Source organism: Takifugu flavidus, chromosome 5 (assembly GCF_003711565.1).
Source record: "Takifugu flavidus isolate HTHZ2018 chromosome 5, ASM371156v2, whole genome shotgun sequence".
Classification (NCBI taxonomy): domain Eukaryota; kingdom Metazoa; phylum Chordata; class Actinopteri; order Tetraodontiformes; family Tetraodontidae; genus Takifugu; species Takifugu flavidus.
Genome location: NC_079524.1, coordinates 14,772,799 through 14,793,882, shown reverse-complemented (window position 1 = coordinate 14,793,882; position 21,084 = coordinate 14,772,799). Strand labels below are relative to the sequence as shown.

The 21,084-nt window shown below is 39.4% G+C and overlaps 3 protein-coding genes across 6 annotated transcripts; 2 read left to right on the top strand and 1 right to left on the bottom strand.

Annotated features, from left to right (window-relative positions):
* Positions 1-120: 120 nt before the first annotated feature.
* Positions 121-10,506, bottom strand: rad17 (RAD17 checkpoint clamp loader component). 3 transcript variants are annotated; one of them, XM_057032987.1, is made up of 17 exons: positions 10,311-10,506; positions 9,848-9,986; positions 8,848-9,030; positions 8,376-8,450; positions 7,116-7,257; positions 6,875-7,011; positions 5,944-5,996; positions 4,337-4,462; positions 3,737-3,806; positions 3,550-3,664; positions 3,301-3,468; positions 2,979-3,082; positions 2,738-2,884; positions 2,443-2,571; positions 2,141-2,261; positions 1,243-1,300; positions 121-632 (listed from the first exon to the last, which is right to left on the bottom strand). In XM_057032987.1, exons 2-17 carry the CDS (start codon positions 9,887-9,889, stop codon positions 461-463), a joined length of 1,842 nt encoding a protein of 613 aa, XP_056888967.1. In that variant the 5' UTR covers positions 9,890-9,986; positions 10,311-10,506; the 3' UTR covers positions 121-460. The 3 variants fall into 3 exon arrangements, with proteins under 3 accessions (XP_056888967.1, XP_056888969.1, XP_056888968.1); XM_057032989.1 differs by having other exon boundaries at positions 3,550-3,661; XM_057032988.1 differs by having other exon boundaries at positions 9,848-9,900; positions 10,311-10,459.
* Positions 10,324-13,165, top strand: ak6 (adenylate kinase 6). 2 transcript variants are annotated; one of them, XM_057033007.1, is made up of 6 exons: positions 10,324-10,415; positions 10,702-10,778; positions 11,464-11,556; positions 11,772-11,830; positions 12,093-12,238; positions 12,344-13,165. In XM_057033007.1, exons 1-6 carry the CDS (start codon positions 10,339-10,341, stop codon positions 12,531-12,533), a joined length of 642 nt encoding a protein of 213 aa, XP_056888987.1. In that variant the 5' UTR covers positions 10,324-10,338; the 3' UTR covers positions 12,534-13,165. The 2 variants fall into 2 exon arrangements, with proteins under 2 accessions (XP_056888987.1, XP_056888988.1); XM_057033008.1 differs by having other exon boundaries at positions 10,414-10,625.
* Positions 13,166-14,359: 1,194 nt separating this feature from the next.
* Positions 14,360-20,844, top strand: ube2l3b (ubiquitin-conjugating enzyme E2L 3b). Its single transcript, XM_057033010.1, has 4 exons — positions 14,360-14,508; positions 18,772-18,867; positions 18,947-19,133; positions 19,541-20,844. Exons 1-4 carry the CDS (start codon positions 14,407-14,409, stop codon positions 19,693-19,695), a joined length of 540 nt encoding a protein of 179 aa, XP_056888990.1. The 5' UTR covers positions 14,360-14,406; the 3' UTR covers positions 19,696-20,844.
* The last annotated feature ends 240 nt before the right edge of the window (positions 20,845-21,084 follow it).

The window sequence follows — 21,084 nt, the reverse complement described above, 5'->3', positions numbered from 1 at the left end:
AGAATAAGTCACAACCTCCAGAGGCAGTATGTAAAACGCTAAATGACTGCTGCTGAGTAAATATTGAATAAAGGGGTGTGTGACGAGAGGACGAGGAAAATGCTCAGGAAACGTCAGAGAGCATATTCACATCATTTTATTCAGAAGCTTCAGAAAAGTAAACATAAATTCAGTGAGTTGTAGGTGTGACATACAACAGAAACACTCAAATCAGATCTGCAGTCCAGTGAGTCCAAGCTCTAAATTGAATGAGTTTCCTTTAAATTCCAGCTCACACAGTAGCAGACTGAACTGGTCTGTAAAATATTTGTACCAACGTTTCAAATGGTATAACCGAACTGTTGCTCCTCATTTTTACATACAGTATCTTCAATAAGTTATTTCAACATTTACAGGGGTAGTATGGAAGACTTACCACAGTATGATTGAAAAGTCAGAGTTTATCTAATCAACAAGCTTATTAGTCACTATCATACTCGTCTATTATCAGATCCTCTTCGTCCAAAAGGATATGGTCTGTTACAGGATGAGGAGCCTCAGCCCCATCCTGACATTGTTTGTCCTCCTGCTCTTCCTCAGCATCAATCTTCAGTTCTCCTGGGTCTTTATCCGTCAGAGTTTCCAGTTTTAATCTACACACAGCACACCACAACATTAGCATGAGAACATACAAGTTTAACTCGTCTTCTTAACCACTTTATCCCTTATCTGGGTCACGGGAAGGGTACAAAATTGTTGATGGCAGGGTTCACCCCTGGACAAGTCGCCAATTCATCACAGAGCATTTTTGTGGGTTCAGTACCTTGCTCCAGGGTACCTCAGCAGTGCTCTGAAGGCGGTCTGTAGTAGGTGTCCCCCCTACTTCCAGAACACCTTCCACATTTTGTCTGCACTGAGGGATGAACCGAGAACCCTCTGCTTCTCAGCCCAGTTTCCAACAGACGGAACTAACACTGGGCCAGTTAAACTTTATACTCTACTACAAAACAATAAAAATCAGGATACAAAAAACTAAAAGCCTCATATGAAGCATCTATACAGGGATGGATTGCTCTTGATTTAAGTGTTTAATGTTGAGAGGGATATTATCTAACGCTGTGGTGCAGAGATTGGGTTGCTTGATGAAAAATAATACTAACTACTACTAGTTCAGAGTATTCTTATCAAACAATTCGTTGAAAATCTTTGTGAGAGGCTCTCACTCAGAATCTTACAGAGATTATGGGAAGGCATAACATGTACCTGCACGGGAATCTTCTGAGAGACATTTGAGCCACATCGTTGATAAATCTTAACTGAGCTGAAAAACAAAACACACAAAATAAAATAAGACAGTGACATATTATTATTAACATATATGTTAATAATTTCAAAAATGAACAGTGTAAGAAAATATTAATTCATATTTTTAAAAATCAAGCAAAATCCTCATTTCTAATTAATTTAATTGACCTGTTGGCCTTTGTTGTGATTTTAGATATAAAGAATAAAGCATATTTGACTCAACGGGTGCAAAATGAAAGAATCAAGCCAATATAATAGAACCTCAAATATTAATACTGAAATCAATGTTCCCTCTAATTTTTCATGTGTCTGAGCAGACATACAAGTTCCCTGAGCACACTGAGGACCACTGTGAGCAACATCAGATGGGTACGCTGTGGCCACACACCAGTATCATGCTTGTTCAAAACCTTGGATCATAGCAAGTTACATGGCTTATTAAAAGAATCAAATGACAGCAGCACATAAAATGAAAAAGACAAAAATCTTGTTTTTCATGAGATGTGTACTATGTTATATGTGAGAGTCCTGCTTTAACCATAGGAAGAGGACTGCTTTGGCCTGGGAAAAAATCTCACTCGGTTGGTACACTCAGTTTTTCACTCAATGGTACAGAAAACAATATTACTGGTCTAATTAACTAGATTATATCAGTTCTAAAATTAGATATTAATTAATATGTTTCTGTTGAATTTTATTTTGTGTGCTGCATAGATTTTCTTGTGCGCTGAGTATCTGCAAGCAGTGCGCAATTGCGCAAGTGCGCAGCTGAGAGGGAACATTGACTGCAATCAAGAACAGATAATAGAAAGCACAATGAGCAGAAGGTCACGTGCACGGGAGTATGGGGGCGTACCTTGATTCCTCAGAGGGTTGCTGAGTTTGGGGAGGTATGGCAGCAGTTCAGTCTGCAGACTCACAGGCGTTAAACAGAAGCTCCCAAACAGAGACTGAGCAGCCAGACAGTTCTCTTGGTGCTAATATAATAAAAAACAAAAATCAGTTTCATTAACATTAATTCCTCAGCATAGACTGTATTTACAACACTGTAACTAATTCTGTTTAATGTTTCTCTCTTTTCCCGAGTTCATGATTCCCTGAACTAATTGTTGTTAATGATATACAAATACAAAACATTGCAGCTTAGAAGTTCCTTACATTCTTGTTGACCAGTAGCCAGTTCGGTTTGTACAGTGGTCTGAAGCCAACAGAAGTGTGCCGAGTATTGGAATAAAGAATTCCTCTGGTAGCCACTGATGACCCATAATCCCTCATGGTGCTGCGAGTCTGGACACAACACAGTCAGAGTACTACGTCAGACATGCACTTATTGAAATTAAGCAATAAAAATGGTTGCATTGCTACACTGAAGTGAATCAACACACACAAATGTAGTGCGTCAAGCCAGCAAATACTGTAAATGTGAAACATAAAATGGTTAGAAAGGACTGACCATCCAATTGGCAGCAAGAAGGTCGGCATCAGACTGATACTTGCTGGCCTGGGCCACATCATCCACCTCAGAAAAGAAATCCAGGTAATTCTGATGGAGATACAGGTTGAAGACTTCCCCAGACATGTGTGAATGCTCAACAACCATCTGTCCAGAAGGCAAGTTAACATGAGCGTTAAATCTAGCGTGTTGCTGTTGGCTATCAGTTAAAGGTAAATAAACCAAAACATGAAAAAAAAACCTCAGGGGTGATTAGTAATGGATCCCTCTGATGATGAGCCAAGTGAGATGGTAGAGCAGGTCCAGGAGCACATTGAGCTGCTTCAGGACTTCCATGATTCCCTCCTGATGATCAGAAACGAATGCAATGACTAAACAATGTATCAATATCCATCATGTGCTTCTAATCCAGGATTTTCTGCTGGAAAAACCTGAATTTTATTGAAGAGGTGCAATGAAAGCTTAATTTTACCAGTACTGCAGTAAAGATGTCAGAGTGTCACACAGAAATTCAGTGAGGACCCAAAAAGGAGGGAAGGATTGTTTATAGAGAAATAACTCACGTTTGCAGTGCAAGATCTTTCCCAGAGCTCGGAACAGGAATAGAGACGCATCCTTGCCCCCAATAGCAGGTTCTTGATCCATCTGTTTTGTTTTTTTAGACCTTTTCTTCTTCATCTGCTTTATTCCAGAAGGAACATGTCTGTCTTTTCTAGTCCACAGTGCTTTATCTGTTGACATGTATAAAAGGATTGTCAAACATTAAAATAAAACTATGCATGATCTACTGTGTGTGTGGTGTGACAACACACCTGGAAATGAAATAAACTGAAGGCTGTTGAGTGCACTGCGAATATCTCCTGAGCTTCCTGAACACAGTGATTCCAAAGCTGCCGCGTCCAAGACACACATCTTCCCACAGCTCTGCTTAGAGGAAATATATATTGCAGGGTATACATAAAAATCAAATATGTCATCAGCATCAAGAATTCTGCTCACCTTTCCTGCCTCCACAGTTGAAATTCTAGTCAAAACCTTCATCATTGCAGTCGGAGCCACAGGATTAAAACTGGTGGCAAAAAAAACCCAAAACAACAAAGGTCTATCACAGACACTCAGTGTAAAACACTAGAATTAAATTTTTGTTGAATAATAATAATGAAGAATGCTAAAAAAAAATTCTGAAAAGAACATTCCTAAATTCGACAAGCAGCTATTGGAACAATTGGATATTTTAGTAAACAGACACACTTGACACCTATCAAATGACATGATCTATGAATTAAATATCAGAATACTTATTACTAAAAATTGATCGCAGGCAAAATATGATTATATTACATTTTAGCACTGATCTACTACAAATCCAATTCATTATCTCTTTAGTTTTTATAGCATCTGTTACAATCAAAATTGTTTCTAGAAACTTTACAGAAACCCAGACCCTAAACCCCCATCCCCCAACAAGCAACAGTGGCAAGGAAAAACTCCCCTCTCAGAGGAAGAAACCTTCAGTAGGACCAGGCTCATAGGTGGTGAGCTGCTGCTGAAGGGCAGAGGAGAAGGGGGAGGACAGATGTTGTTTTTGCATTAACTAACCTGATATTAGTGATGTTCAGCTCCTCTTGGAGATCTTTGGGGAAAAGAGAGCGTGAGCTGCTGTCTCTGTTGACACTGTCTGACATTATGAAGACCAGTGGGCATCGGCTGCTCCTCACAAACTGCCTGTAGAACACACGACATTTGCAAATACATGATGACCATCCAACTCCAAATGAATCTAAACTCCCAGGAAATTGAAAAGAGAATTTTAGAAAGAGGTTTGCTATTCAATTACTGTGGTTGTTATTGCCATTTTTGCTTCTGCTTTTACAGTTTCTATTTTCCTTGCAGATGTAATGTGCCTTATCATCAGTGTCAATATTTTATGTAACTTTGTAATGTAAATTTTATGTAACAAATGTTGACATGTTGCTGAAGTTTATGAACTTCTCTGTATATGTGGCATCGACTGCACGTCTGTACGTGTCAAGGAGAGGGATCCCTCAGAGGTAGGACCTCTTGCAGATTATATACTTTTTCCTACTACTTTTTGAATGTATATATTTTATGTACAAAAATGCAATTTGGGCAGGATTTGAGGATATGCTGACATTCTTCTCTGCAGATCATCTCAATCTCTGTCAGGCTGAATGGAGGCTGTCAGCGTACAGCTACGTTTCAAGTCTCTCCATAAATGTTACATTTTTTTAGGTCTGGTCTGTGAATGGTCCCCTCGTAGACATTAAGAATTGTCCCCCAAACAATCCTATGTTGTCTTGGATGTGTGCCAAGATAATCTGTTTCAGTCTCTGAAATAACATCCCCAGGGATTATTCTGCTTCACCATGATTCAGTGTAGGGGTGGAATTGGGCAGGAGAAGCTTCTGTCTGGAAACTTCTCTTTTTTTCCCCCAAATAATCTTCAAACAATTGAATTTATTACAGCTGGACTCAAATCAAGCTCTACAACATCCCAAAGATAACAAAGGGAATTGCATGGACCCCATACTAAAAAGTGTCAAAGCAAATTGTCTACAAGTCAATATTTAATTGAGTTTTTTGGTTTTTAAAAAGAATTGCAAAAAACAATGGAAAAGTTATATTCTCACTACATCACTTTGGGGTATTAAAGGCGCATGTTATGCTGCTTTTGGGCGATTTTGTATACGCTTTATTGGACACCTAATACTGGATCTGAGGTCTCCTTCCCCGAATTCCACCTTGGTGCAGAATTTTAGCCACCAGAAGCCAGTCCCGATGAAATTTAGGACAGGCCTAAATGAGGAGAGAGGCAGGCGGGGATGCAGGGTGGGGGTGTCTGGCCTTGTGCCACTGTTTACACTGGATGGATCTCTTGGGGGGGTGGGGGTTTTGGTTCATGCAGAGGAGGCCGATATATGTAAATTACTGAATTAATTAGCCCATTTTACCAGTGGGTGGGCTACAGAGAGTGCAGGACTAGTTGGCTTTCTTCATTCTGTCATTATTATTGTTGTTGTTGTTAATATTAGCCAGTATGTTTTCAGATAATGCTTTAAACAAAAATAAAATGCAACATGATTACAAAAATAAAAGGTCTAAAAAGTTCTAGAGGCACTTTTGTGACCACATTTAAAATGGGCTGGTGTGAAAGCATTTATATTAGGAGTGACACATGACTTTACCTCAGGATATCATGCAGGCTTCCATGTTGTCTGAGGAACTGGTTGGGAAAATCCTTAGAGAGGACAAGTAATAACTAGAATAAGTCAGGCATGAATACAAAGAAATTATTTTGATAGATAATTGAATGCAGGATAATTGATCTGATATTGCCCAGTAAACAAAATGAGCTGCTTATACAGTAGTTGTAATTAATATTATACCATGTGAAATAATGGCACTTTCAAATGTGATGCTGGACCACTGTCATAACAGTTATCATGTTGTTACAACATCTTTAAATAAATTGAGACTAGGGACCGCAATAAGACAAGGTGGTGTGTTTCTGAATCTGAGTTTTGTTTCCTTTTTACATGTAAGCACCATTTCCAGTCGCAAAAGCAGTGATGAAGTGTGTGTGCAGGCAGATCTTTGTGATACAGAAATTAGAAAATACTCACATCAGTTTTCACTGCAATGACATGTCTGCATTTTACATTGAAATACAGAAAATACATTGTACATCCAAACAAAGGTAAAAAAGAAAGTTTTTCAGCTCCTAAAGCACAGGGTAATGTGATCCCTCCAACTAACCGAGGTCAGCTGGAGGCATCTCAAAATATAACTCTGACATCCTGAATACACTGAATTACAATAGTCTACCTGGAAGTAACAAAGGCTGGATGAGCTTTGTAGCTTTATTCAGAGTCAGTCAGTTCTGAATATGCCACCCAGAGAATGGATGTAGTCAGCTAATTCCTTATTGAGGAATAAATTGCAGCATCCATTTTCCAACATGAGTTTTTGAAACATGGAGTTACGTTCAAATTTAAAATAGGGATGACATAAGGAGCTTAATTTAGAGGTCAGTATCGTGGTCTAGTTTTAATAACCCATCAACAGAGAACCTCATCTAACTGAGTATTTACTAGAATTATATTTAAGGTTACATACCTCAACTAATATAAGCTTCTTGTCTGTAGTTCCATCATCACCTACAATCTTCAACCAGTTATATTTGTTGGCTCTGAGTAAGAATTCCCTGAATTGTGCAGACTGGGAGCTGTATGATAAGCCGTTCATTCTAAACTCTGAGAAAAAAAAGGACAATTAGAGGCACAATAAAAGGAATAGAGAGAAGTGGAACCTGTGAAAGGGATGAAGGGATGTCTATATATGTATGGATAGTTCTTACCATACTGACTACTACTACTGTATGACTCCATGTTACTTGAGTTTGTCCACTCGTGGATCCTGATGCTCAGCTCTTGCGCCAAAACACGGACTGTGGTGGTCTTTCCACAGCCTGATGGTCCTGTAAGCAGCAATATACCACCCTGTAGATCATAAAGACAAACTTTCAATTTCACTCAAGCCCCAGCAGAGAGTCTTGAGCACTATCAAGAAACCCAAAGTGAACCAAATTGTCAGAGGCCAGTAGGGTAATTTTCACAAAATCTGGTACACATGGTCTGAATGCTTACAAATAAAAACTCAATAACTAATCCATATAGATCCAATATATAAAGTTACACATATATACCTTCATTACTGACAATTCATTGAAAGCCCTGTCACCCCATCCTGCCTTTGGAGGGTTATGTGTGCCACAAAGGCCCTTGAAGTTATGTTGACAGAGCAGGTTAAGTCCCAAATGCAGAATGCAAAAACACCAAACAGATTAGCCAGATGAGAGGGCCTATTGGTGATCTTATATTAGCCATGGGAGAGAGCACATCAGTGAGGGGGCAAGTGACCAGGCCTTTAATTTCAACCAAAAACAGTGACATGGACCCCTGCCATCCCCCAATGGCAGCAGAAGAAGGGCGGGACCTTGGGAGTCCAATCCTCTGTTGCAACAACTTCCCCTAGGGACACTGCATGTCACCGCTTTGTTGAGGTGGTGTAGGCTGAGTGATGGCAACAGGATATAGTGACATCCCATCAACACACAACTTGATGGTTCCAATCTCTTCAATAGGAGCTGGTCACTTCTTTCCTAGAGTTGCACTAGGTGAGAGACAGAAAACCTGAGACTGTCTTGACACTGGAGTTCTAACTGGTAAATGAGAGGATTTCTTCATGGAATGTGTCCTGATTGTTGTTTACGTGTATGCACCAGAGCAAAGCCTTGGTGGCAGATTAAAAATGTAGATTTTTCAAAAGCCTCAAGCTGCTTCTTTTCCATATAGAGAGGAGCCTGCAGAGGTGGTTTGGGCATCTGGTCAGGATGCCTTCCAGATGTGTGGAGAGGTGTTTTGTGCATTTACAGCCAAGACAAGACCATTGATGTTCCCCTTGAGAACCTGGATGGGGAAGTTGTGGAGAGGGTGGTCTGGACTTAACAAATGAAATCACTACTCCCGTAACCTGGACGTGGACAAGTGGAGGAAAAACTAAACAGGATGAAACAGTTCAGGTTGTGCTAACAGGCAATGAAAATAAAGTAAAGCACCTTTGATGTGGTAGTATGAATTCTTAACCAGTTTTCCACCTCTTCAATCTTCTTCTTGTGGACAGCTAACTCAGCCTGAGAGAAACAGACATTGTCACCGTTAGCAGGTTAGTTAACTGATTAAAAAAGAAAAACACTAAATAACTGAAAAGTGTCTCATTATCAGCAGGGACACTGTTAAGTAGTAGAATATCAAAATACCTAATGAGCAAAAGGTCATAATTAGGTATAATAAATAGCTATACCTAACAAAATACCTTTTTACTTTGAATTCTAAGTAATTTAAGAAACAACTCATTATTCAGTTGTTGGTAAAATTACCGGTATGTGTAGATGAACACACATATATTAACTGTTGTCAGATTCTTGTCAAAGACCCCTTGGAATATTCCTAAATGCCTCCATCATCCTCAATGCCCTAACAGTGAAAATTTTCTTAATCAAATGTAATCAAATGCAAACTGGCACAAACCTGACAAGATGGTGAGTATCTGTCAACCCAGGGCTCATCCTCATCTGTCTGTGATTGCTTATTCGGCCGGTAAAATATTTGATCTGAAGAGCTGGCATCTCCCTTCCTCTTTCTGGGCTGTTTGACCTCATTTTTATGCTGCAGGGGTAAATCGGTGAAGGACGGATCTACCCAGCGGTTATGCTGTTACAAAACAATAAAGAGTAACCAAGTTAGCAGAAATTAATCATTTATCCACCTGAAACTGTCTAAAAAGAGTTTCCTAGTGTAGTTATCACTCAAAAGCACAGGAACCTAGAACTGTAAAGTATGTTAGGGTGCTTTCACACCAGGAAGAGTTTGGTGCACTTTAATCAGATAAGAAATAATAATCACCTAAAATATAATAATATCATGCAGAACATACAAGTGAATTCTAGTCCACTTGTAAATGGGGATCTTGGTTCCCTTACACTTAAACGCTTAGGCAATTTGCTTACAGCATGAATGCAGATGGACTATTCAGTGAAACAAAGTGACATAGAGCAAAAGTTAATTGGAAATAACACATCTAGAAAATGGCTTGCTGGCAGATGTGGAACAGTGAGGAGGTGCGGATGTCCATGATCTTTGTTTGTTTTTGTGGTGAACAAACCAAATGAACGGGGATGGATTTCTGGCCAATTTAAGGGCCGGGTTTTGTTCTTCCTCTTATTTTTGTCTTTCTTGTCAATGTAAATTTTAGGCAATGCCATCCAAAAAGAGCAGCTTTTGCAACGGCGTGATGTCCCCAGAGCTTGATCCACTTTCAAATGTGCAGTGTGAAATTGAAGTGTGGGGTCAATATCCACACTAAATGAAGGCATGAAATGAGTAGAACAGGGTCCCTTGGACCAACAATACCATCTCTGCACAGCCTGTACCTGTGCACCATGTAAGCCCTAGCCTCTAGACACTTCATGTCACTTATTTAGGAATATCTGGAAAGTGCACATTTAAGCTGAAAACATTGTTTACTCACCCTTTTTGCAGCAGCTTTATCCCCCACAGTGAGCCAGTCCATCCTTTACCATGCTAATTGGCATTGATGGTAAAAGTTAAAACACAGACCCAGAGAACCAACGATGCAGTGTAGTGATGTCCGCTCAATACAACAAACCCTAGTCAAAAACACAGGTATCATGCTGTTCACAGGATTTTGAAAACTTTATTTCGAACATGTGGAAATAACAGAGCAAACAAAGAAACTGTATAACACAATAACAGCAGCGTAGCGATGTGCACAAAAGAGATGCATATGTTTATTAAATTCTGCTCCATCGAAATAATGAATTGTAGTTTGGCTCTCTTTTGTTATTTCACAGCGGCCTGATTAAGTGCACATGTGCGTGCATTTCTTTCGCATCAGATAATTGAATGTGACACCGGTTGACCTTAACTGATATTAGCTGATGAAAGGCTGATGATTCCCTGTTTTAACTCACCGTTCAGATTTCAGCGTGTTTGAAAGGGATGTCGCTGTTTCCTTCCTTGTTCCTGTTGCTAAGGACCCGAGTTCGAGCCACGAAAGTTAAAATTTACGACACAAGGTAAATTTATAATACATTAAGAACAGTATTTTCTTCTTCTTTTCTTTCTTTGACCAACTAAAATAAACGGAAACAACTATTATTTACTCCCACAGCCGTAAACTGTTCACTGACGTAAAACTAACGTAAAACGTGCACATGTGTTTTTATAAACTGTGTAATACTGGCCAAAAGAGGAACCCACGTTTTCTGTTTGACACACGTTTACGGGTTTGTTTGTCATATTTATCGTACATTTTAAGAAGTTATTATTATTTCGGTTTAATTTTATTGTCGTGTTTTTAAGGTTGCTGTCCTCATATCACAATTTGGTCCAAACTCGTGTTATGACAATGGTGAAGAGGCCAAACATTCTGTTAACAGGTAAAATAAAGCGATGTTCGCTGAACAGTTGGCATAGTTATTATCGCACTGCTCTTCTCAAAATAATAACAGTCACGAAATATATATTTTCCAGTTGACCATCTGGGCATGTTTAGAATTACTTCATGTATACTATGCAGGGATAATGCATAGTTATGGTTAATGTCAGTAGAGCCCCCTTGGTAATTTGTCTTATGATATTTGGGCAGCCTTTTGTAGTCTTAATGGAAAAGCAACTCCGTGAGAGAGGAGAGCGGCAGTAGGAACAACTTGCAACAGCGTTCATTGTAAAAAATAAAATAAAATATATATATACCTTCTAGAATGTACCTTGGAGACATCATAGGAAGGAACATTTGTGGTGAAGGCATGTAAGAATTAAAATTTTGGCAGTTGTCTATATCTCCATTACACCTGTTTTACTTTCAATTGTAATAATGTAAGTAAAACTACTACCAATTATCTTTTGAATAGATTGGTATCATGAAATGTGACTTTGAGCTAACAAATATTATCATGTATAATTGTTATTGTACTAGTGAAGAACAGCCCAGCAATTGATAAAGGAAGGAATGAGATAGGGCGTGAAATGAAGTGGGAGATGGCACAAATGTCTTGAATGTGTTTTTAATATTTTGCCCAAACATCTTTATGTTTTTTAAATTTTGAATTTTGTCTGGCACAGGAACACCTGGTGTTGGAAAAACTACCTTAGGAAAGGAGCTGGCTGAGCGGACGGGTCTAACTTATGTTAATGTAGGAGATTTGTCTCAGGAAGGTGAAAAAACACAAGAAAAATCTGAGTGACACAACAACGTATAAACCAAGCTTTTGTTTTAAGGTCCTCAGTGCTGCAGTTTTATGTGTTCCTCTCTTTAATACCAAATTGAAGATAACATTTTTCAATCAATGATTTAAAAGATTGTGTAAATGAATACAGATGCTTAATGAGATTATAATCTTACTTACAATTTTCATGATTCTTCATCTCAGGACAATTATATGATGGTTATGATGAAGAATATGAGTGTCCTATCTTGGATGAGGACAGAGTGAGTACCACAAGCAAGTTTTTATCCTACTTCTGAAAATTGACAAAAAATAAGGATGGGCCCCAAATTGCCACCAGTGCGTGCCCAGTAGCTAACTCACTGCAGTGTCAAATATCAAAGTTAACATATAAAGACTTGGTTAAGATGTCCACACCACCTTTGTGGTGTCACAGAGTTTTAGATCATTTAAAAATGTATTTAATTTCTACTCATAATACAAGTAGATTTGTGGATGTCTCATGCAAACAGTGTGTCTTCATAGGTGGTGGACGAGCTAGAAGACAAGATGGAAGAAGGTGGTGTTATTGTGGACTATCATGGGTGTGACTTGTTCCCACAGCGCTGGTTCAATATTGTATTTGTCCTTCGCACAGATAACACCCAGCTGTACACACGATTGGAGAGCAGGTACTTCCATTTTAGTCTCATGCTGTACAGTGAAATTAATTCTTTAAGATTTGTATTTGTAAAGGTGTAATTTTCTTTTCTCTAACTGTCTGCCTTCCCTGTCAGGGGATACACGGGGAAAAAGCTGCAGGACAATGTGCAGTGTGAAATTTTCCAAACCATCTATGAGGAGGCTATGGAGGCATACAGTGAGGAAATTGTTCACCAGCTGCTGAGCAACACACCTGAGGATCTGGAGCACAACCTGGCACAGATTGTGCAGTGGACTCAGCAGTGGATGAAGGATCATAACTAAACTTTCAACCTTCTCAGCCTGGCGTAAATAGCAAGATTATCAACAAAGGCCATATGGAGAATTGAATCATAAAGGTTATTTTCAATCTGTATGAACTGAATTTTCTCATATTTTGTCAACTCTGTGACATCTTTATTTTTAGTGATCTGTTATATCGGCTTCAATTTTTGCTTTTATTCATTTTATTTACCTACAACTTTACTTTTCTTGTCATTTTGACAATCAACTTGCATTACAGACTTAAACATTGCATTTATACACCTGCTGGCAATGTCTGCTTTCCTAATGGACCACCTTGTAGACAATGTGAGTGCCCCCATTTCAACTTCAGATCAAGGCAGACTGCTGGTTATTTACAGAATTTAACAGTCATGATGTATATGATGCTCGGAACTAAAGAAAATGCATACGGTGGGAGTCTTTGGGCCCAAATGAATGACCGATCGATGAGGCAGTGGATCAAGTATAAAAGGACAATTAAAACAGAAACATGCCTTTTGTATGTCCTGATGGATAAAGTGAAGTGAATTAGACCTGAAACGTATAGGTGTGTGGCTAATGAACACCTTTAAATTGTTTTTAGCATCGAGTTCTAGACCATATTAAAGCTCACTCGTATTTTTCTTTTGTCACATCTGTTGATTTACTCTGAAATGGAATCTTTACCAAAGCTTGTAGATACAGCTTCATCCCACTAGTTTATTTACTGTTTGTTTCAAGGCATTGAGTTTTTAGATATGATGGAACTATTGTACAGTGGTTAGCACTCTTACCTCACAGCAAGAAGGTTGTGGGTTTCATTCCCCTGGTTTTCTTTGTGGAGATTGCATGTTCTACCTCATCTCCACATGGTTTCTCTCCAGAATCTCCAGTTTCCTCCCACAGTCAAAACACGTGAATTTGGGGTGAATTGTTTGTGTGTGTGTGAGCGTAAATGGTTGTGTGTCTTTCTATTCTGGTCCTGCGATGAACTGCAACTTGCTTTGACCCCACATTTCCTCCAAAGGCAGCTAGAATAGGCTCCAGCTCAGCGTGATCCCCGTAAGAGAAGAAATTGTTAGAAAATGGATGGAATTTGTAGATGTTTTGCATGAATAGCTTTATTATCGTGCTGGCATCTGAAAAATATCAGTCCATATGCTTCCAGCAGAACAGCTCAGATATCGGTTTCAAATTGTGTAGAATAACATATAAAATATAATGCGATAATACAATTTACATCAACATTTCTGCACACTTGCAGACCTTGCAAGAACAATGGTGGTGAATGTACATTTTAATTTGAAAAGTCACAACGATTCAAATAATAATCAAATAACCACTTTTGTCTGTTATTGATACTGTGATATCCTGTTTTCCTTCAACAATTCAGTTAATTTAGGATGATATTCTCAATGGGAAAATTGAAATAGTTTGTTACCTTAGTTGTATTTTAGTTTGTAACATTTAACTTTACTTTTAAAAAAATCTAAAATCTGATTTTGTTTCTTTCTTGTTTTTAGTTCCATTTACTTTGATAACGCTGCCTTAGTTTTGTGTTTTATTTAGTTGGTTTATGTCTGAAATATTTTTTTAGATTAGGCTAAATGCTGACTTTAAGGGACTTTGGATTGACTCTAATGATGTGATTGTAACTGACACTATAGAAATAAAGATTCATTTAATAAAAAGAAGCTGAGAGACAACAACGTAGAGGTCAAATCTAGACATTATCCATATATAACATTCTATAAGATCCCATTCTAACCTATAAATATCCTATTCCAATATTAATGTAGTTAACGCGGCAGAGATCAAGTTTATAGTTGAAGCGCATGATTGAGAGAATTTACTGCAAACTAACTGATTAAAAAACGAGCTTCCGAAAGTCTGAATGAACGTTTGTGCTGCGGCCGATGGCTGGTCCTCAGCACGCCAGCCGCGGTGCATTCTGGGAACACATAACAAGATGTCGGCGAGCAGGAGGCTGGCCAAGGTAAATCTCCCGAACCCGTTATTTTTCCGTTGGTTATATGTGTAACCTGTGAGTGGTAATGCTATACCAGAACTCCTTGGGTCTTTGCCGAAGAGAACATACTTTTTTTTTTCAAAGACGACGGATTTAAAGTCAATTTTGGCTGTGAACGTTATCAAAGCAAGAGGTCACAACTGGTCACCGAGCCAACAAAATATCCCTGCTGGGCAGTAAAGCACCGGCAAATTAGGCTACACCGTCGAGAAATTGTCTTCCTAGTGGAAGGTGGGGAAGACGGTTGTGTTTACTCACAACGAATGTGGCGTAGGAACAGGTCGTTTTACCGAGGGACATTAGATTTAACCAGTATAGTTTTAATGGCACAAGGCGTTTTCTAGTCATCTAGCTAACTTGCTAACCCGTAGCCGCTTTTCAGCTAGCTAACGACCAAGTGTAGTTCCCCGTTGTACAACCGGAACTAAACCTGTCGTTTTCTATTGGTTTAAAGTGGCGTTAAGTTTCGCCTGTGTACCATAAAACGAAAATAAAACAAATTTTCAGTTCCGATTCCCCATAAATCTTTGGATTACAGGGTAATAGGTAACTTTAGTTGTCTCTACAACGGGTATTTTTAGCTATTGTCAAATCGTATAGATATGTAGAAACTGCGTTTTGAAAATTAAAAAAAACCATCTTATTTAAAATCCAAAATGCTATTTAATAAATTTAAAATGCTCACTGCTCAGCTCTCTCCTACACACACACACACACCACACACACACACACACACACATATATATATATATATATATATATATATATATATATATATATATATATATATATATACACACACACACACACAACCTTTTGGTGGTGCCTGTCTGGTTTCAATTCTTATTGATATTTGCACAGATGTTTGGGTTTTTTTTTCTTTTAAATCTACACACTGTAACAATTGTGAATTTTAAAATGAGGTCTGTTTGAATTTGAAGTTATTTGCAGTTGGCTATACGATGACCTATACTAAAAGGTCATTTCCCGTAACCATACTGGTTTGAAATTAAACAAGATGGTCTAATAGTGTGCTTTCAATTTTAAATGGTGGCATATTGGCAAATGTTCAAGAAATAAATTTAATATTGGCTTCACAAACCCCAGCCACTGGAGTTAAGATGTCCTGTTGTACGTAAATAAAAAGAGAACATATTTATTTTGAAATTCTTTGTAACCTCTTTTCATTTTAACATGATGGAAATATGGGATTTTTAATGGTCAGGCTTATAAATCCCAATTGGTTTATTTTTAGCTTTAATGCAAATATTAACTCATTTTGAATTTGATTCAAAAAGGCCTGGAATAGGCACATGTGTTACCACAACTGTGTTCCCTCATTTTAACACCTAGCAAGAGTTTAGGAACTGAGGACTGGGAACTGTTGAAGCTTTTTGGGTGGAATTCTTCCCCTTTCTAGCCTGGTGTGAGACTTCCCATGCTCAACAGTCCTGCGTCACTGTTGTTGGGTTCATAATGGCCTGCACATTTTCAACCGGAGATGGGACTGGGCTTCAGCAGGCAAGTTTACTCCCTGCACCTCTTTACTGTTGGAGCACATGCAGGGTGTGTCTTGGATTGTCTTGCTGAGATAAGCAGCACTGTCCCTGGAAAAGCCAATGTTTGGATGGCAGCACATGTAAAACCTGTTGGCTTTATTGGTGCCTTTGCATATGTGTCAGTCACTCGTGCCATGACCACAGGTGCACCCCGTACATCACAGGTGTGCAGGTGTAGGCTGTAGACCCATGCTCTGTTCATCCTCTGTCCGCCTGGAGGACACTGCATCCAGGTTTTCCCAAACCAGTTTTAGATGTTCAGGCCCAGAAAAACCAGCATTAAACCTGACAGCTAGCTGTTGTTCTTTGGGTCTGCATGTAGAGATTTAAGTTGTCCTCATATATGTAAACACAACCTGTATTCCTGAGCCCACCATCTGCTGCTGGCAGGTTTTAATGCAGGTGACCTAAAGGGTCAAAGTTCATGGGCATTGAGTGTTGAGTCTTGAAGGTATTTATCCAGATTCCCTTTGGATGAGATTATGGAATGCAAATGATTGTAGTACTATTTGTACTAGTTAATAAGGGGAAACAATGAGTTGTAATTCCATGAAGACTTTAAATAGATAGCCACAATCATCCCTACTGGCCAAGTATGATCTCTCTCACATACACACACACACACACACACACACACACACACACACACACACACAGGGAATTAGCTTGTCCTGGATTAATGTCAAGGATCCAAAACAATAAAAGTAACTCAGCAGTTGAAAATTCTAGCGCCATCCTCAGGCTGCTCTTGGGTTGTTGTTGGCTTTTTGATTCGAGCATAAAAGTTAATTAACTGTCTTTCAGGATGTTCACGCGACATTTGAAAAAAGATTTATGGCCTCACCCTGACCATAACTGCATGTTAGTCTGACTTGTATTGATGCGCTATCTGTCTAACTGAAACACACAGGCCTCGATTTGCTCTGGCATGTGTACACCTTAATCAGAGTTAAACTAGACAATGTATGTGCGTGTGATCAGCAACCCCCACGCTGGCATAATAGCCCGGAACAAAAACATTCAAGAAAGCTGGCATTAACGTAAGGCCTTCCTGTCTGCCTTGAGCATGCATTTTATCTGCACTAGTAACATGTACATTGTGTATGAGATGAAGAAATCTGTACAATCATCCATATTTTTCTTGTTCAAAATGCTGCTCTGATGCCAGATTCCAGACTCTTTATCACGTAACGTAATATGTCTTTTGGAAAGGGGGCTGTATTAACCCACAGAAAAGACACATATCGCCACCTAGTGTTGAAGAGGACATATCGGGAAAAGAAGGAATTCCAACCCGTATAGTGTGTGTGGGTGTGTGTGTGTGTGTGTGTGTGTGTGTATAAACAGGATGTGCATCTAAGGTGAAGTGTACTTGTCCTAGTGTTTCATTCATGGGTGCCCTGTAGGGATGAGGCGGTATTGGCTTCCAATACAGGGATAATTCACAGATTGGAAATTTCTGATGCAACCTTTCCAAGCCATCAGTTATGTCTTTGTCAGCTGAAATGACTCCACAAGTGATTCCTGCCACCTATTCTGATGCTACAATCTATAGAAGGGATTTCCTGACTGGAGGCATGTCTGAGGACATGAGAGAATGGAGCCACTGTTTGCAGCTAGCTGGCTAGCATTAGGCAACACTTGTGCTAGCGAACATTTGCACACAACATCTCTGCTGCGTATACACCCGAAACATCACAAAGAAAGACTGTTATGTACAAATGTGTATTGTGTCAAAGCTCAGTTGTGACGTACATTACCATTAACGTAATCAAAAATGTAAAAAAAAACAAAAAACATGTGAAAGAGAATGACAAATATTTATCCAGGTGGCAGAAAGATGTCAGTAATAACTTCTGGGCTTGTTTCCAGAAACGGATTTTAGGATTTCCTGTTTCTCTGACTTCCTTTTCTGACCTCACAGTTCTCTTTTTTGGACATACATGCATGCATACATACATGCATATATGTGCCTATAGAAAGGAGTTTATTACGGCAGACACACAAATCCAAGCATTGGGATCAGATCGGTGTTGAGAGCTGATCCTGTCATCTACTCCATATCCTTTACATTGACACAGACAGTCGTTGGTCTGTGTCAATGTAAAGTGCGAGGCTATATGTCTCCAGCTGTCCACATCAATGGTAGTCACAATGTTCAAGTCAAAGGCAGCTGCACTTCGTTTGATCCAGCAATGACAATTAAGAGAAATTGGATGGACAAAGTAATCAGATATTGTTCTAACAGTTATCACATATTGTTCTGGAGGTTGCAGGAGATTCTTGAAATAACTAATTTTTCCAAACTAACAGGAGCATCTTGATGGGGATTCTTGATGCACATGGTCACACAATTGCCCATGTTTGGTGACCATGGATACAAACTCATAGATGCAACAAATTACATTTTTTACCATTGATGTGTTCCACTTGATCCTGTTTTCCTCACATGCACTCCACAAACCACCAAAATAAAATTTAAAAATCATATTTATTATATATCTAGTAACATCAGGGTAACACTAACAAAACATCTGGGCAGACTGATTATTTTAGCAAAATACATAGTTTCTAAACATTGATGAAGCTTTGCTTCTGTTCATTTCCAGACTAGGACCTGACCTTATGTCTTATAGCTGGGAAATCTTTAATATATGTTGTGTATTTGCAGGAACTTGAGGAGATCCGTAAGTCTGGAATGAAAAACTTCAGAAACATTCAAGTTGAGGAATCAAACCTATTGTCATGGCAAGGACTCATCGTCCCTGTAAGTGCTTTAAGGCACGATTACATATATACTGTAGCTACCAAAGTTTGTTTAACAAACATCCTCTGCTCTCTTCCAGGACAACCCTCCTTATGACAAAGGTGCTTTCAGAATTGAAATAATTTTCCCCACTGAATACCCATTTAAGCCCCCCAAGATCACCTTCAAGACAAAGATTTATCACCCCAACATTGATGAGAAGGGCCAGGTATGTTTGCCCGTGATCAGTGCAGAGAACTGGAAGCCTGCCACCAAAACTGACCAAGGTGGGTACGTCGGTGCGTCCGTGCTGCACCTGAACCTTTTCATACCGAGCAGATGGAAATGTCACAGTCCGAGTGTCGGTTCCGTTCCTGTCAAAGATTAAATGTGCTCATTAAGGCCCCAAGCCTGAGGCATTTAGAGCCCAGCTCCTCACAGCTGAAGGTTGTTATTTACTCGGCGGGGACATGCTGCACTGTCGCCTTAGTTGTATTTCCATTAAAAGAATTGCCAGTATAAACGACATTCATCTGAGTACAACTGGTGTATAGAAACTAATATACCTGTAGAGACTTGAGCTTGTCTAAAACTATACTCGGCCAGCTCATCTATCCCCACGCTTGTCATCGTTTTGCTCTAAACGTAACCACTGAGAATAATATTCCAACGTCGTGTGTTTGTTGTTTTGCAGTAATTCAGTCCCTCATTGCACTGGTGAATGACCCCCAGCCAGAACATCCCCTGAGGGCAGATTTAGCAGAAGAATACTCAAAAGACCGTAAAAAATTCTTGAAGAATGCTGAAGAGTTTACAAAGAAACATGGCGAAAAGCGGCCAATGGACTGAGCACCCGATGAGATCACCTATAAGCCCCATCTCACTCGCTCAATCAAATGTCATGTTTCTGTCACCTCTACTGTCCCTCCCCTCACTCGGTCTTCTTGCTCACCCCTTCCACCCCTTTCTTCCCACCCTCACTTGTCCTCCCTGCACATGGCAGTTGGAGGGCAGCATCCTTTTGCATCCAGGACTCTCTGAGAACCAGACAGCTTTCTCTCCCTTCTCCTCTTCCTCCTCAGCCATGAGTCTCCTTCTTGTCCTTCCTTAATGCTGAAAACAAAAAGCTCTGGAACTGTCCACACGACAAGTTAGATGCAAATATTCAGTAACGTTAACTTTCTTCTGTATCAGTCACTCGTGTTAAATAGCCCTGTTCCCTAGAATTGTTTTTCTGAAGTATTTAATTTTTGCAGAGCAGGAAATGGTTTGATTTTTCATCCTATCCTTCATTATCACCAGTGATCTTTTTATCAAATAAAAGTGACTGAAAGAAGTTGTAGATAGGACCTGTAGGTGTGTGCTGACTGATCTACTTTCCTTACTCACCTACTTCTGTACTTCTTTTCCGAAATTACAGAATATAAACGACTTGCACTGTTGTTTCTGTTGACTATAATTTGGACAATTGTAGTGTGAAATCAGTGCAAACACTTCTGGTGTTGCATTCAAAATTCAGGTTTTAGAAAAATAAAAGACAAATGGCTCCTTCCACTGGTGCTCCACTGCATTAAAGGATTCTTAGTTTCACTCATCATGAGCTAATGTCCAAATTCTATCATTTTGGTTCAGCCCTGAGAAAACTGCTTGTGTGTGAAGGACTTTTTTGTGTAATTGGGCTTTTTCTTGCATGTCTTTAATGATCAGGCACTCCAGTTTAACGCCTCCTCCACTCACTGAGACATGCCATATAAGATTTACTTTGAGCTGCTCGACTGAACGGGCACTAAACTCACAGGGAGTGGGGAGGATACACTCCAGATGGAGGCTCAGCTCCTAGAAGGTGTGACAGAGCAGAAGCTGCAGAGTGCCAGCTGTGCAGGGATGTCAGGACATGGAAAAGGGACTTTATGGCCAAAAAACACCGTGTAACAACTGTTTGATCTGCTCCCGATGTTGTTTCATAATAAACATTGCTGGCCGTTTGGCTTCACTGTATGTCTGTTAGTCACATGAATGTGTTTATCTTCGTGCTTAAACCATTTCTCCAGATGAACAGTTGAAAACCGGAGCCAAAAGGACATAAATATAGCACGTTGGCCCAACTCATGTTGTTTGCCCCATCTAATGAAAATAATTCTTCAAAACAAAAACACGTCTGATGGCTGACAGTCTTTTCTACAATCATTGACCATCGTTGCCATGAGGTTAACCTGCAGGAACAATCTGGTGAGAATT

What these genes read in the sequence shown, in the direction of transcription:
- rad17 (XM_057032987.1), bottom strand. Translation starts at nt 9,889, where the DNA reads ATGGACTGGCTCACTGTGGGGGATAAAGCTGCTGCAAAAAGG. An exon ending in GATACTCACCATCTTGTCAG is followed by an intron (nt 8,451 to 8,847) that starts GTTTGTGCCAGT and finishes TGTTTCTCTCAG; the next exon opens with GCTGAGTTAGCTGTCCACAA. An exon ending in AGAAGCTTATATTAGTTGAG is followed by an intron (nt 5,997 to 6,874) that starts GTATGTAACCTT and finishes GTCCTCTCTAAG; the next exon opens with GATTTTCCCAACCAGTTCCT.
- ak6 (XM_057033007.1), top strand. Translation starts at nt 10,339, where the DNA reads ATGTCGCTGTTTCCTTCCTTGTTCCTGTTGCTAAGGACCCGAGTTCGA. An exon ending in GCCAAACATTCTGTTAACAG is followed by an intron (nt 10,779 to 11,463) that starts GTAAAATAAAGC and finishes TGTCTGGCACAG; the next exon opens with GAACACCTGGTGTTGGAAAA. An exon ending in CTATCTTGGATGAGGACAGA is followed by an intron (nt 11,831 to 12,092) that starts GTGAGTACCACA and finishes GTGTCTTCATAG; the next exon opens with GTGGTGGACGAGCTAGAAGA.
- ube2l3b (XM_057033010.1), top strand. Translation starts at nt 14,407, where the DNA reads ATGAACGTTTGTGCTGCGGCCGATGGCTGGTCCTCAGCACGCCAGCCG. An exon ending in CGAGCAGGAGGCTGGCCAAG is followed by an intron (nt 14,509 to 18,771) that starts GTAAATCTCCCG and finishes GTGTATTTGCAG; the next exon opens with GAACTTGAGGAGATCCGTAA. An exon ending in GGCAAGGACTCATCGTCCCT is followed by an intron (nt 18,868 to 18,946) that starts GTAAGTGCTTTA and finishes GCTCTCTTCCAG; the next exon opens with GACAACCCTCCTTATGACAA.